Source organism: Hippopotamus amphibius, chromosome 5, assembly GCF_030028045.1.
Source record: "Hippopotamus amphibius kiboko isolate mHipAmp2 chromosome 5, mHipAmp2.hap2, whole genome shotgun sequence".
Lineage (NCBI taxonomy): Eukaryota > Metazoa > Chordata > Mammalia > Artiodactyla > Hippopotamidae > Hippopotamus > Hippopotamus amphibius.
The window spans coordinates 100,956,738-100,972,138 of NC_080190.1; the positions used below are offsets into that span (position 1 = coordinate 100,956,738).

General features: G+C 37.5%; 2 protein-coding genes, 1 non-coding gene and 1 pseudogene across 9 annotated transcripts in view; 1 reads left to right on the forward strand and 3 right to left on the reverse strand.

The window, feature by feature from the left end:
• WWP1 (WW domain containing E3 ubiquitin protein ligase 1) overlaps positions 1-15,401 on the reverse strand; it is a 117,710-nt gene that overhangs the window by 79,015 nt on the left and 23,294 nt on the right. For 3 of the 7 annotated variants that reach the window (XM_057736461.1, XM_057736460.1, XM_057736462.1), the window contains one exon: positions 4,745-4,835. The exons of the other annotated variants lie outside the window; for them this stretch is intronic. In XM_057736461.1, coding sequence (XP_057592444.1) covers positions 4,745-4,814 — 70 coding nt within the window. In that variant the 5' untranslated portion in view covers positions 4,815-4,835. The remainder of the gene's footprint in view (positions 1-4,744; positions 4,836-15,401) is intronic. 7 annotated transcript variants of the gene reach the window in all.
• LOC130854681 (U6 spliceosomal RNA) lies at positions 497-604 on the reverse strand. The gene has a single exon (XR_009054127.1). It is a non-coding gene; the product is annotated as a U6 spliceosomal RNA (small nuclear RNA).
• On the reverse strand, positions 5,087-7,603 carry LOC130853966 (eukaryotic translation initiation factor 5-like). Its single transcript, XM_057736467.1, is given in 2 exon segments — positions 5,087-6,837; positions 6,840-7,603. Coding segments are annotated over 2 exon segments (1,290 nt in total). The 5' UTR covers positions 7,264-7,603; the 3' UTR covers positions 5,087-5,971.
• On the forward strand, positions 7,519-11,430 carry LOC130853319 (eukaryotic translation initiation factor 4B-like; annotated as a pseudogene).

The following is a 15,401-nucleotide window of genomic DNA, read 5'->3' on the forward strand; positions in this document are numbered from 1 at the left end:
ATAAGAATTCTGATTAGTGGAATACATAGATTTTATTTTCCTATTTCATGAGTTTCCTTTGGTGTTATACCTGAATGTTCTCTACTGTAAGGTTACATAAATATGGAAAATCTATCAGAAAAAGAGAGTCCTCTGTGCACCTGTGGGAGAATTTAACAATCCCATTCATAATAACACCACCCCCCTAAAATCTAGTAATAAACGTTAAGAAATATACATACATGAGGATAACTATAAAACTTGACTGATGAACATAAAAAACTTGCAGGGAATGACATGATTATCCCTGGATTTGGGAATTTAAACACTGAAAGATTTCAATTATTGCCAATTTAATACATTATTTTATTTTTTTCATTTTTCTTTAAACCTTTATTTTTTTGAGCAGTTTAGGCTGACAGCAAAATTGAGGGGGATTTTTCATAAACTCCCTGCTCCCACATACGTACAGCCTTCCCCATTACAAAAGTGGTACATTTACTACAACTGATAAACTAAAAATATGGAACGCTTCACGAATTTGTGTCATCGTTGCATCGCAGCCATGTTAATCTTCTCTGCATCGTTCCAATTGTTTTAGTATATGTGCTGCCAAAGCGAGCACTTTAATAAATTGTTTTTAAATGATCTACATGAAAATACTACTAATGGGATTTTGGGGGGCAGGGGGGGAGGAAAAGGGAAGGAGACTAAAATTCAAATGAAATGTAAAGAAAGAGAATAATACATATTTTAAAATTCAAAGTAATGAGAGATTTCTCCCTTAATGTATTGTTTAAAAGTACCACAAAATGAAAATAATTAAGCAGCCTGACTGTGCTATAAGGGCAGAGGTGAAAAGAAAAGAACAAATGTTAGTATGTGGTAATGGTGGTATTTCAAATCAATGGGAAAAGATAGCTTATTCCATAAATGCTGAAGCGTTTGACAAGAATAAAGTTAAACCCATAATTTACAACACATACAAAAAAATATGACACATGGTTACGCTTTTTAATTTAAAAACTAAACTATTAAGATACTATAAGACACAACAGTCAAAAAACTATAAATGTGAATATAACAGCCCATTAGTTTTTCAATCTCAAATCTTATCTTCTTATCCATCTTGCACACTTTGTTTCTGCTACTTTCCTATAGAAAGCCTGAAATCTAGACTAATGAAGATGATGCACTTCTGTGCACTATTAACCCTCATATACAGGCGCTTCTCTATAGTAAACTTATACCATGTTATGGTAGGTAGTTTTCACTTTGATTTTTTTCTGTTATAGTTTTCCCACTTTCCATGATCAATATTCTTATTCTTATCTGTTGCTGCCAATCAGATATGGGTTAAGAACGAAATAAGAATAAAACTATATAAGCTAATAGAGTGTCTCAGTTTACAGACCATGACCTGTCAGACTGCAAAAGCAGAGGGGACCTTAATCCTGGTACTATCTGATAATCTTAAAAATAAAGAAAAATCAATACAGAGGTAATTGTTACCTAATAAAAGGAACAACAACCTAAGACCTTGGTTCGTTTCTTATTACTTAATCTGATTCTCAGTTTCTTCCTTGGTAAAACTGGAGTACATATTTATTCCACAAGGTACTATTAGACCAATAAGATTGTGGATTTTAGAGGTTTTGTAATTTAAAAAACTAGATCATCAAAATGAAAGACAAAGACAAGGAAAAGAGAAGAGAGAAAAGCAAGGCACTAAAACCTGGTGCCATTTAGCATAGGTCCAAGTTTGGTTTCCCAAGAGCATCACTGTATTTCAAAGGAGAACAATAATTGATACTCAAAGTGATAAATAACTGGAGGCACTATCTTGGCTATTTTCCACTTGGTTATCTAGACTTCCGATGATTCTATGAGCTACCTGATAGCTTCTCTACAAGTTGCCTTTTGGCTCAAATCAGCTAGATCAGGGCTTTGTTATTTCAACGAAGTACTCATACATTAGGTAAAGACCAGGAAGAAAGTTACACCTAAGATATACTGGCCACAGGTCCTGCACAAGTAACACTGGAAACCAAATATATGGCTCTAAGCTTATGTAGAGCAAAAGCAGAAGTATTAGGAATTACACTTATAACTGGTTCTTAAGTGGAATACACATCAGAATCACCAGGGAATTGCTTCAAAATTTTCATAGTTCACAGAAAACTGAATGCAAATATCCCTTGAAAATGGCTCAACCTCACTCATAATGAGAGAAATGATATTTAAAATGACACTTAAGATACCACTTCTTACCTAACTGTCAACATGCCTGATAGCATATCTTGATGAGGCTACAGGAAAACAGGCACTCTCACAGACAGCTGGCGAGAACACAGAAATAGTACAGATTCTATGCAGAGGACTGGCCTTTGAACAACAGGGGTCTGAACTGCGCGGCTCCACTTACACAGAGATTTTTAAAAATAAGGATATACTGCAGAACTACACAATCATCGATTGGTTGAACCCATGGATGTGGAACCACAGACACTGAGGGCTGAATGTAAAGTTATACACAGATTTTCAACTGTACAGGAGTCAGCACCCGTAACCCCTGTGACTCAGGGGTCAACTGTCATTGACATTAGTATATGTGCTTACTCTCTGACCCAGCAGCAATCTCACTCTAGGATTTTATCCTAACGACACGAGCAAAAATAAGAAATGACATTCGCATGAAGCTCTTTATTGCAGCACTAGTTGCAACAGCAAAAGATGGAAGCCAGTGTCCATCAACAGAGGGCTAGCTGAATTAACTTTGGTAATATTTAGTCAATAGATTACTGTGCAGCGATAAAAAGGTATATGGAATACCCTACTATGGATATTACTCCAGGGTATTACTGTTAAATGAAGAAAAGCAAGGTGCAGAAACTAAGTGCTAAGAACTAGGGGGTTGGGAGGAGAGATGTGAACACACACACTGTGCATATCTGCTTATATTTTCAAAAGGAAGAAATGGAAGGATAAACCAAAACTAGTAAAAATGTTTACCAAAAGGGCAGGGGAGAGACAGGAGAGGAACGGGATAGAGTAGCCAGACTTCTCCAAATATACCTTGATTTAATAATTTTGACTCCAGAACTGTATAAATGCTTTACATGGTGATAAAATTAAATAAAAAACAAATAACTGAAATCAATGAATCTAACTGATTAACTCAGTTGGTGGCATAACCAAATGGAAAATTACTTTAAGTTTCTTAGAAACATGGTACTCTGACTATACATGGTAAGGAGGGGAAGCTCACAAAGAAATCTTAAAACTGCAATGAATGGGCCTGTCACTTTCGGTAATTTTAATGTTGCTATTCTGTGTGTGTGTTAGGATAAAACAGATATAAGTGTGTTAATGTCATTTAGAATTAAAATTCTGAGGTTAAGAGAAAAGAGATAAGTCAAATGAAGCCTTTTTTCTCCTTTTAGTGGAAAATGGTTATTTGGAAACTACAGCTATTATTTTGAATTGGAAATATCAGCATGAACTCAGGATTTGTTTTTTGCTTCTTCTAAGAAAATAAACATTTTCTAGCTCTGTTCACTGAAAACTCCTAGAAACAACTGACCTCACAGTAATGAGTACTGTTGGAATTACAGTATATCTCCTTCTTATCCTAACCTCCTAAGGCAAATATTATTTCTAATGTTCTAAGCATAGAGCCGCACACAAACACCCCTCCTTTTTCACATCCAGATGGTCACATACTATACACACTATTCCATACCTTGCTCTTTCACTTAACAATATTATCTTAGAACTTGGCTCCTAATGGTACAGACTCATTTGTTTCACGTCACTGTTTATCTAGAATTCCACTGCCAGTCTTTTGCTGTTAAAAACTCTTTCTCTGTTACTTCTACTAATTTACCTTGCAGATATTTCATATATATATATATATAAACTAAATACATACATCATATATGGACATTATTTATATGCATATATAAACAATATAAATACCTGCAAGATAAATTTCTACAAGCAAAATTGCTCGTTTAAGGACCACTCCTTGAATCATTACTCCAACTAGCTAGAATAAATTATATCAAGTCACCTAACCAAGACTCTTTCATGCTTTTACATATGCTGTTCCCTCTCACTCTCATGCTTTTGGCTGCCGATCTAATTTGAGATGAACTCTGATCCTTCCTACAAGAGTCAAAGTGTTACCCTCTGTGAGTCTTTCTCTTACCCTATTCTCCTAGATCTATCTATAGGCCATCTCCAATCCCAAGCAGACCTATAACACTTTCCTCTAAGTTCTCACTGCATCCACTTAATGATAACTTTGCATGGTAACTGTCCATGCAAAACAAACCTGTCTCAACATTATATAGTAAGTCCCTAGAATACTAGGGCATTGTGTTTTCATATATGGAATTCCACTTAACAAATATTTGCCCAATGATTGAATGAATGGCTTAAGTAGATGAAAAAAGGCTTTTAGCATCCTTCGCTATCCTAATAATCATTTAAGGACCAACTCAATGGTGCTTTTCCAATACCCAAATTCTCCCACCACCAAAGAGGATACAGCTTCTCTGCATCCAGCACAGGTTCAATAAATACTTACTAAATAAATAAAATATTTTTAGAGGGTTTCTAGCTTTGAGGCCTATTGCAACAAATCCACCACGGCATGAATCTAAAAGAAAAGATACTGATGAAATATGTCTGCTGAATTAGGTATTAAAAAGAAAGTTTCATCAAGGAACTACTATTTTAAATTATTATGAAAATAACTTACCAGTTACCTGTAACTGTAACCTTCCACTGTGGTTATTACTAGTATCAAACCTTGGTGAAGCAGTGGCCATGTCCCAAAATTCAACTCAAACCTACAAAAAAGTTAATTTATTCATATATTAGACTAAATTACCATTTTCAATATGATTAACACTATTTGCTTGAATTAATTAAGAAACCACACCTAATAGAATATTTTCAACCAATCACATGTTGATATAGCCACAGCTGTCCTCCATTTAAAATTAAGACTTAATACTATTGTAAGAATTACAGGAGAACATGGCCAAGTAACCATATCTGGGTCAACCTGAACAACAAAATAAATGATGATACTAAGAATCCAAGGTCATGTGTTGATTTATAAATCAAATAAATACATAAACAATTTTATACATTTATTTTTACATATTATATAATATTATACATTATTTATTTATTACCTGAAGCACCTAAGTAAACTGTCCCTTTACTCTTTAATACTTTAGTATGTACTTCCTAAGAACAGAAATATTCTTGTAAGTAACAATACAATGGGGACCTCCCTGGCAGTCCAGTGGTTGGGATTTCGCCTTCCAATGCAGGTGGTGCAGGTGTGACCCCTGGTTGGGGAGCTAGGATCCCACACGCCTCACGGCCAAAAAGGCCAAAGTACAGAACAGAGGCAACACTGTGATGAGTTCTATAAAGACTTTAAAAATGGTCCACACCAAAAAAAATCTTAAAAAAAAAAAATTAATAACAATACGATAGAATTCAGGAACTTAGCTAGTACATTACTATTATCTAATATGCAGTCCATATTCTATAATTTCATCAACTGTCCCAAAAATGTCCTTTACCATAATCTTTAAATATAGTACCTAGAGCAGATTTATGTATCACATTAAGCTGTCATGTCCCCAGTAAATCTTGCACTTTTTCTTCTGAAGAATGACCAAAATCAAATCTTTATTTTTATAACTGTATAAATGTGATCCAAATGTGTCCACCACTAATTTTTCAAAAAGAAACATGTTATAAATAAGCAAACTACATCTGCTCACTGATATGTGTATGGACTCCCTAGATGTCTTGTTGGGTTTAAATACAGACCACTCACAGCAATACATTTTTAGTAGAAAGTATAGCATGATGTTAAGCCATTTTAGCTTTTGCACATACATGTTGCACTTTTGGCTGATGATGCAAAAAGGTTCTCAGCATTAAGCTGGGCTGCATCCCCCCTTTAAATAGCATCAATATCAATGTCATCGTCCTTGTTGTCAGACTTTACAGCTTCAACTTTCAGTACACTGGCAGTCTTTGAATACACCACCTCAATATTCTCATCTTCATCGTCTTCTTCACCACTGGAAGATTCTTCCTCTGCTTCCTTCAACCATTTTATAAAAGGTTCTGCTTTGACATGAATCTCTTTGGCAAGTTCTTTTGAGAGATATTTCTTAGAGGCCTTTTCTGACCAGCTAATGATGACTTCTTCCAAAAGGTCTGCATCATACATCTCCTTCAAGATGTGTGGAATCTTGGAGATGAGCTGAGCTTGATGCATTGCTACCACACACTCCAAACCATGAAGAAGGTACCGCTGAGCTTTTTTGTTGTTGTGACAAAATCGTAAGAAATGGCGCCTGTATTTCTTAATTTGTTCTCTAATCTTCTCATTAAAAAGAACTTCAGTTAAAACAAGAGGGCCCATGGCTTTTACATCCAGTCTTTCTGCTTCAGCTACAATTTCTTTGTCAGATGAGTCAATAATACCCTCTTCTTTCTTTTTCTTAGCAAAACCAAACAGGATATTGACATGCTCTTCAACAGTCCTTTCCAAATCATCACTGAAGGTTAAAACTTTTGCATGGTCACTGATTTCATCCATTCTGTGCCTTTAAGCTTCCTCTGTTGTATCCTCCCCCCAATCATCATCTTCCTCTTCCTCCACAGCATGTGGAGGAGGACTGATTTCATTTGGTGGTGGTGGTGGTGGTGGTGTTTCACTGCTGGACACGGAGCCATTTTCCTTGTCTTTGCCCTTTCTATTTTTCTTTTCCTTTTCCTTCTTTCCTGTACCACTGTCACTATTCTCAGGTGGGTTTTGAGAATGAACGTGCAGAGTTTATGATGTGTGTCAAGCATGCCTCGATAGCCACAGGCTTCACAAGAATTACCTATTGTTTGCTTCTTTGGATTGACATGCAGATCCGTTTCAGGATTCTCACACTCAGGACAGAGAACAAATTTTTTAATGAATCCATCCAACATGTCTTGCAGCTTATTTGCCTCATGAGATCCATTGACAATGTAACGGTCATTCTTAACATCAAACTGGGTCTGTGCTTCCAGTTCACAACCAAAATATTTGGTGGGATACGTTGGAGGCCGATTAAGCGCTTTGGCTACCTCAACCATGTTGACTATAACTGTCTTGATTCCATTTCCTTTGCCCTCAACCTTGGCAATCAGACGGGGCATCTTGTAGCGATAGAACTGGTCTGACACGCTGCGGTTGACGTTGACAGACATTTTGGCTTATTAGTGGCTTTATCAATAGGATGAAGAGATCTTTGATTGCAACTTTTTGGTATCCTCTGGAGAAGAAGGGATGACATAAACGACTGCAAGAGTTCTCGGTCTCTGACATGAAAAATTTTTCGCCACTGAGACTGTAAGCTTCTTGCTTATATGCTATGTTTCCCCAATACAGGTACCAATGGCTGCGCAACAGCTCGTTTTCGTCAAATAAAGACATAAACCCAACGCTGCTCGCTCGGGACTGGGATGAGTGAGGTGCGCGCGAACCCGAGTCCGAGGAGCGGCAGCGGAGGCAGCACAGCGAAGCAGCGGCCGGGCCAGGCGCCGACGAGCAGCGGGGAGGGGCTGTCCCAGCGACGTCCGGGGTCCACACCCTTTAGCGCCAAGGCGCCCGGGGCCTGGCGACCTGGCGAGGAGACACTGCGCAGTGAGCCGCGGGCGTCGGGGCGCGTTCCCCGCCAGCCAGCGGCCTGCGGGGGTCGAGGGGGTGGGGAGGACGGCGGACTGGGCGCTGGCCTACCGCCCCTCCACCGGACTCCGCACGTTTCTTTTCATCGATAATTTTTTTCAAGTTATGTTTCACTGCTCCATCCAGTTTTTACTTTTTAAATAAAATACAAAACATAGTTACCTCAGCTTTCTTCTGCATGGCAAATATTTTAAGGCTAAACTTCTATTCACCCTTAACCTACTAAGATAAAGTGTAACATTCAAGGCAAGAATGAGAAATATTAACAAACATGTTTCTTACTCTTTATGGACTTTACATATTATGGCTATATTAAACAAATTTTTAAAAATTAGTTTTAGCAATAAAATATAAAATAAAACATGGCCAAGCAAAGAGATTATGAAAATGGCATCGCATATCTGAAAAAGAACCATATAGGATTTGTTTAAACTCTTCATTTTAGAATAGTTTCAGATTTACAGAAAAGCTGTGAAGATAATAGAGAATTCTCATATACCCTACACCCAGTTTCCCCTATTAATTTTTTATATTAGTATGTTACATTTGTCATAATTAATGAACCAATGTCAATGTATCATTATTAAAGTCCATAGTTTATTCAGATTAGACAGAACTTAACAGAGAATCAGCAAACTTAAATATAAATCTACAACAATCATTTAGAAGTAATGCTGAAATAAACAGCTCAAAAACACCAGAGAAGCTAAAAGATATGAAAAATAAAATGTGACCTGACATATATTTCTACTCATAATCTCAGAAAATGAAGGAAGAGGAGGTCATACTAGGAGAGAAGATGACTTAATTTTCTAGAACCATGAAAAACATTTATTCACAATTCTAAGAAACACAATATATATAAAAGAGACAGGATAAACATAAAGACATTCACATTTGGACACACAACAGTTAAACTACAGAACACCAAAACAGAGAGCATGTTAAAAGCAGCCAGAGAGAAACGTGTTTACATACAAAAGAAGACAGTAAAGTGACAGCAGAATTCTCAGCAGCAGCAATGGAAGCACAGAAGGCTGAACACGCACCTATGTGAGACAATAATTATTCAACCACCAAAATTCTCTTTGGGGCATAGAAGGCATCAAGATTTTGCCAGATACACCAAAGAGACTTTATCAGCAGCAGACCTTTGCTTGAACAAGATCGAAAGCACATGTTTCATAAAAGAGTAAAACTACACAGAAGGATGATCTGAGATGCACGAAGGGACAGATGAGTAGAGAAACTGGTGAGCACACAAGTAAATCTATACAAACACTGTCTGAATAAGATAACAACAGCAACACCTTATTATGGCATTTAAACATAACCAGGATAAACCCTTAAAACATGGGACAAAGAACAGAAGCATACAATGGAGGAGCAGGGCAGGGAGAGAGGGGACAGGAGTTGATGATGTAAATTCTTGCATTGTCCAGCAGAGGAATTACGATCTGGTCTAACTTTAGACTATACAGTATTCCAGCAGAATTTCAAGGGCCATCATAAAATAGAAAAAAGGTGAGTGTAATTTCCAAACTAGTAGAGTAGAAAAGAATACAATAAAAATGAAAACAAAAATCAATTCCCAAAAAAAGACTAGAAAAGGAAAGAAAAAAAAAAGCATAAGCAACCAGGACTATCAGAAAGCACAAAGTAACAGAGTCCAAATATAGAAATAATCACAATAAATGTAAATGGACAAATTCAAAAGTAAGATATTGAGACACCTACAAAATAAAGATGCTAATAGAATGAAAACAAAAATATAGAAAAGGACATATTAGGCAAATATAAACAAAAAGAAAGCTGGGATTAGTTATAATAGCAGAAAAAGAGCATTATTGGGAGAACAAAGAAAATGATACGTGATCCAGTCTAACAAGTAGACATAAAACTACAAACGTACATGCTTTAAAAAAAAAAAAAAAAAAGCCTAGTTTTGGTTCTTTCCCCTAGCTCAGCAAAGTGACCTCAGCCAAAAAGAATGGGAAGACTACGTCCCTAACAAACTTCCAGGCTGAGGATGGTAACACTAGTGAAAGCAGCATCTATGTCCCCAGTTACCTGGACTGGTAAAAGAGATGATATGGAGGATGTTTCAATCACTTGGCACAGTTACGATGACAACATGTATAAGGCACCTGCAACTGACCATTACCTCCTGCCCACTTCTCCACAGGCTGCCTGGGAACCAGAGCCATTTCCCCACCTGTCACCCTACGCTGCTTTTCCAGGGAACCCAACTTGTGATAGACAGAAGTCTTCATTAAGGAATTCTTTAGAGGATTAATATCAGTGCAGTGCATTTACCATGCGAACCCAGTAATCCAAAGAGGTTGAAAGGTTTTGATTATGCTGAGTTTGAGAACCTGGGGTCCCTGCTCAGTGTCCTCAACCTCAATAAAGAATCTCTAGTTAGCAGCAATGAAGACCCAACACAGCCAAATAAATAAATAAAATACCTAACAAAAAAAAAAAAAAAAAGAATCTCTAGGTAACACAGTTCCAGGGGACACTGCTAATCAAGCACAGGATAAAGACAAGGATGACGGTTCTTTTGACTGAAAAGGAAATCAGGATTCTCACAAAACAGATACAGAATGGAGGAACTGTCTTGCCACAGACAGCTTGGATTTGACTATCCACCTAGAAGAGGAAAAGAGAGCTTTGAAGGCAAACATCGTGATCACTATGGAGGCCTGGACTGCTGTCATGACTAAGGCAGCAGAGACCATGGTAGAGGCTATGACTTCAGGATAAACACTGGCAGAAATGCATGTCATAGTTGGTACTATAGGAATGATGACTACAGAGGAAGCAGGACCACCGTGAAGACTGACAGACAGGACATTCAGTCATGGAGCACCAAAGACAACTGCTCTCCGGATGATTACAGGTGTGATGACAGAGGACCCTCCCAGACATCCAAACTGAATCTAAAGCCTCAGAGTACTCCTAAGGAAGATGACTCCTCTGCTGATACCCCACAGTCTAGTCAAGCACCTTCTATCTTTGGAGCCGCAAAGCCTGTTGAGCCAGCTGTGAGAGAACGAGTAGAAGACCAGCTACAGAAGCAATGGGAGAAATCACAGCATCAGCTAGATGAACCAAAACTAGAATGACAGCCTCGGGAGAGACACCCTAACTGGCAAAGTGAAGATTCTCAAGAACAGTAATGATCAAGGACAGGAAGTAAGTCATCTCAGACTGGGACCTTGCCACACCTGCCAGAAGTCAGACTGGGATGCAGAGAGAGAGGGTGAGATGTCTCTGAAAAAGAAACAGTGAGGCAAAAGACTCTCATTCTCCAACTTCTAAGCCTCCCAAACCTTATTAGCTGTTAAAAGTAATACTGGCCCCTCCATCAAAAGGGAATGCTTCAGTGAGGTGAGATGCTAATCTTTCGGCTTGATCTCTGAGCTCAAACAGAGAGCAGCAATCCCCTGCAAGTGATGGGGGAAAAGTCACTCCAGCTCAGCCATCTCAGGAAGGATCAACTCGGAAAGATGAAAATAAAATAGATGCAGTGAGTGTCCCAAAAGGTTAAAGTGGAAACTCCAGCATGGACCAAGAGATGAATGAACAAAGCCTAATGGAAGAAGTCTGAAAGAAAACATAACAAAAAGGATCAAGAACTCTAATCTGCATCTGAGCCAAAGAACCCTGAAGAATCAAGCCTATAATTTCAGTACTATGACTATGCTACTCTCTCAGTTGATAGTGAAAATTAAAACAGAATTCTACTTCTGGTGCTTTCTCCTAGTCTCTCTCTACTCTGGAACATTTCTAAGCAAATCAAATCTCTATCCAGACAAGGCAAAATAAAATTCACCATCTCCTGGGGGTAGTAAATCCTCCAAAGACTGTTAGAACTACAGGAAGAAATTGACAAGTTAGCCACTGTCTTGGGCGATTTCCAACACACACTAATTTTCCACAGGTCAAGTGGATCAAAAAAATTAAAAAGAAAAAAGATAAGCAAGCAGGATTTAATGAACAGAATCTTATGCCCAATTATTAGAAAATAAACATTCTTCTCAAGTATACATGGGACATACAGAAAAACAATACACACACTGAGAGATAATAAAAATGTCACTAAATTTTAACGAATACATATCATATTGTTCTCGGGCTCTGATCAAAATGCAATTAAGTTAAAAATCAATAATGAAAGATAAGGGACTTCCCTGGTAGTGCAGTGGTTAAGAATCCACCTGCCAATGCAGCAGACACAGGTTCGAGCTCTGGTCAGGGAAGATCCCACATTCCAAGGAGCGACTAAGCCTGTGTGCCGCAACTACTGAGCCTGCGCTCTACAGCCCGCAAACCACAATTACTGAGCCCGAATGTCACAACTACTGAAGCCCACTCACCTAGAGCCCATGCTCCACAACAAGAGAAGCCACCGCAATGAGAAGCCCATGCACTGCAACGAAGAGTAGCCCCTGCTTGCCGCAACTTGAGAGCCTGCTGTGCACAGCAGTGAAGACCCAATGTAGCCCAAAATAAGTAAATAAATTTTTTAAAAAGTAATGAAAGATAAAACAGAAGCGATAATGTAACAAACTCAATAAAGACTTTAAAAATGGTCCACATCAAAAGAAATCTTAAAAAAAAAAAAAACACATGAGATCTTATTTTCAAACTCACTAGAATGGTAAAAACTAGGAATTTTAACAGTATCAAATAATGGCAAAAAAAAAAAAAAGTGGAGCAGTGATGACTCTTACACACTGCTACTAGGTGTTTAGTCCTGCTGGTAGGTGTTAAATTTTGTAAAACTGTTGGAAAAACAATTTGACATTATTATGTAAAGTTGAACATCTATACGTCCTTTAATGAGCAATTCTAGAAACATACTATAAAAATTTTTGTACTTGTGTGCCAAGTATAAACATTCTTCATAACAACAACAAAAATGCTCAAATGTAACACACAATGGAATATTATACAGTAGTGAGAATGAATGACCTATAGCTGCAGGCAACAACATGAACAGATCTGAGATATATAATAGTAAATGAAAAAAGACAAACAGGAGTTCTAAGTATTAACATATTCTTCTCACTCAGTCCCACCTCCAATATTTAACGTTTTACACTGAGCATCAAGAATTGCTTCCAACTCCTAACAACAAACAAGAAAGAAATGAATTCTTTTGGAGGTTACCACGTCCTCATCTTTTGCTATGCATTTCTTTTGAAAATGCCATGATTCCATGACTGAAAAAAAATCCAGAAACATAGAGGCATTGTGGATCCTGAGTCTCAAAAGCTTCTAAGATCAATAAACAATTGAATGAAGCCCACTGAAGAACTGCTGAGGTACAAAGGGCAACCAAATGACAAGTTGTCACTCTTCCAAAGAGTACACTATGAATCTAATTGAAACACTTCTGCACAAACTCAAGAAATTAGTATGTGGAAATACATCTGCTACATTTCTGCACTCTGAATGAGGAGCTTTCTTTTATATATGGTACGCAATATCCTCACAGTACACAAATAAGTCTCCATTATTATTTTCTTGTTATAAATTTGAATATGCTTTCTGAGATTTTTCTGTTATTCTTTTATGATGCCTGAATGCTTTCTCTGAAATGTATAAAGATTTATAAATTAGACTTTTCTCTATAAAAAAATACCATTTGTGCAAGCTTTAAAAAGACTAAACATAACATTAAACTCAAAACAAAGAAATATATTTGTGGTGATACTATTTTTTAAAAAAGAGATTAAAAAAATTCAAAATAGCAATTACTTCAGGGGTTGGGGAAAGGCAGGAATATGGGGTTACAGAGGTGCTCACAGGTAGCTCTTTGTATTGGTACTGACCTAGTTCTAATTTGAGTGGTTGGTTCCCAAATGTTGGTTTCTATTATTAACTTCCATGTGTTACATGTAATCCGGAATTGGCATGTTCAAATTACAGAGTTTTAAAAAATGTAAAGAATGCATGGAAGGCAAGGAAGTAGATACAGGAAAATGAAGAGCGCTAATTCATCAAATGTGGTGGTAAGGAAGTATGTCTGCAGCCTGAGAAGGAAAAGCCACAGCTCTCACACAGATGATGCATAACTAATCTTCCAAGAAAAAGACACTTCTTCCTCTGAACAGTAAATGAGGGAGCTAAGGATAAGTGAAGATATGAATTCATTTGGAGGTAGATTAAAAGCAAATTGAGAGACTTTATTAGTGAATTGGACAGAAAGGTAATTGCTGAGGATTAAGACTGAGGATAAATTATTTAAAAAGAGCTGTAAAGTTTAAAACGCTGTGAAGACTGGGAAGATGCCAATGAGGACAAAGATTGTTCACCATAACTGCTTAGAACTTGTTCTGTACCCAGATACCCACCCCCAAGCTATTTCTCCCTTTGTCTTATATGAACCAATCCTCACACTCAAGAGTGCATGCCTCCAGTCACCAGTAACTGCAAATTTAAACTGCAAACGATAAAGATGGTTCAAAAATGGTACTATTTTGCCTTAAGAGGGAAGATACACAGCAAACAAAATCATATACAACAAACAATCAGTTCTCAAATTTCATTTAATGACAAAGTTGTATGGCACTTAAAATACACATAATGTACTGTTACATACATTCTTCCTTTAATGTGATAATTTTTTACTGAAGTATAGTTGATGTACAATATTATAAGTTACAGGTATACAGTACAGCGATCCAGAGTTTTTAAAGATTAGACTCCATTTATAGTTACTATAAAACACTGGCTGCATTCCCCGTTTGTATAACTATATCCTTGCAGCTTATTTCATACATAACAGTTTATACCTCTTAACCCCCTGCCCCTACATTGCCCTTCCCTCTTCTCTCTCAGCCCTGGTAACCACTAGTGTGTTCTCTGTATCTGAGTCTGTTTCTTTCTTCTTATACTCACTAGTTTGTTGTATTTTTTAGATTCCACATATGTGGATGAGTGATATCATACAGTATTTGTCTTTCTCTGACTTATTTCATTTAGCATATTACCCTCCAAGTCCATCTGTTGCTACAAATGGCAAAATTTCGTTCTTTTTTATGCTGCATAATATTGCACTGTTTCACCATATATTCTTAATCCACTCATCTGCTGATGGACACTTAGGTTGCTTCCATATGTATATACTCCTTCATGTGAGCATTACGATAACACTACATGAGTAGGGAGGTCCTATTTCCATATTATAGATGAGGAAACTGTGGCTCAGAAGTGTTAACAGTCTACAACCGTATTTTTTATGACAACATATTTCTCAGTCTACATAGGTATAATTAACTATCAACACGTACAGAGTTTAACTGCTAAATATAGTGTTAGCTTAAAAAAGGTGCTGGACTTCCCTGGTGGCCCAGTGATTACGAATCTGCCTGCCAATGCAGGGGACACGGGTTCGATCCCTGGTCCGGGAAGATCCCAGATGCCGCAGAGCAACTAAGTCTGTGCACCACAACTACTGAGCCTGCATTCTGCTACTACTGAAGCCCGCACAGCTAGAGCTTGTGCTCCACAACAAGAGAAGTCACTGCAGTGAGAAGCCCGTGCACCACAACGAAGATTGCCCCCATTTGCCACAACTAGAGAAAAACCCATGTGCAGCAATGAACAAAGACCCAACCAAAAAAATAATAAATAAATAAAGTTCTTT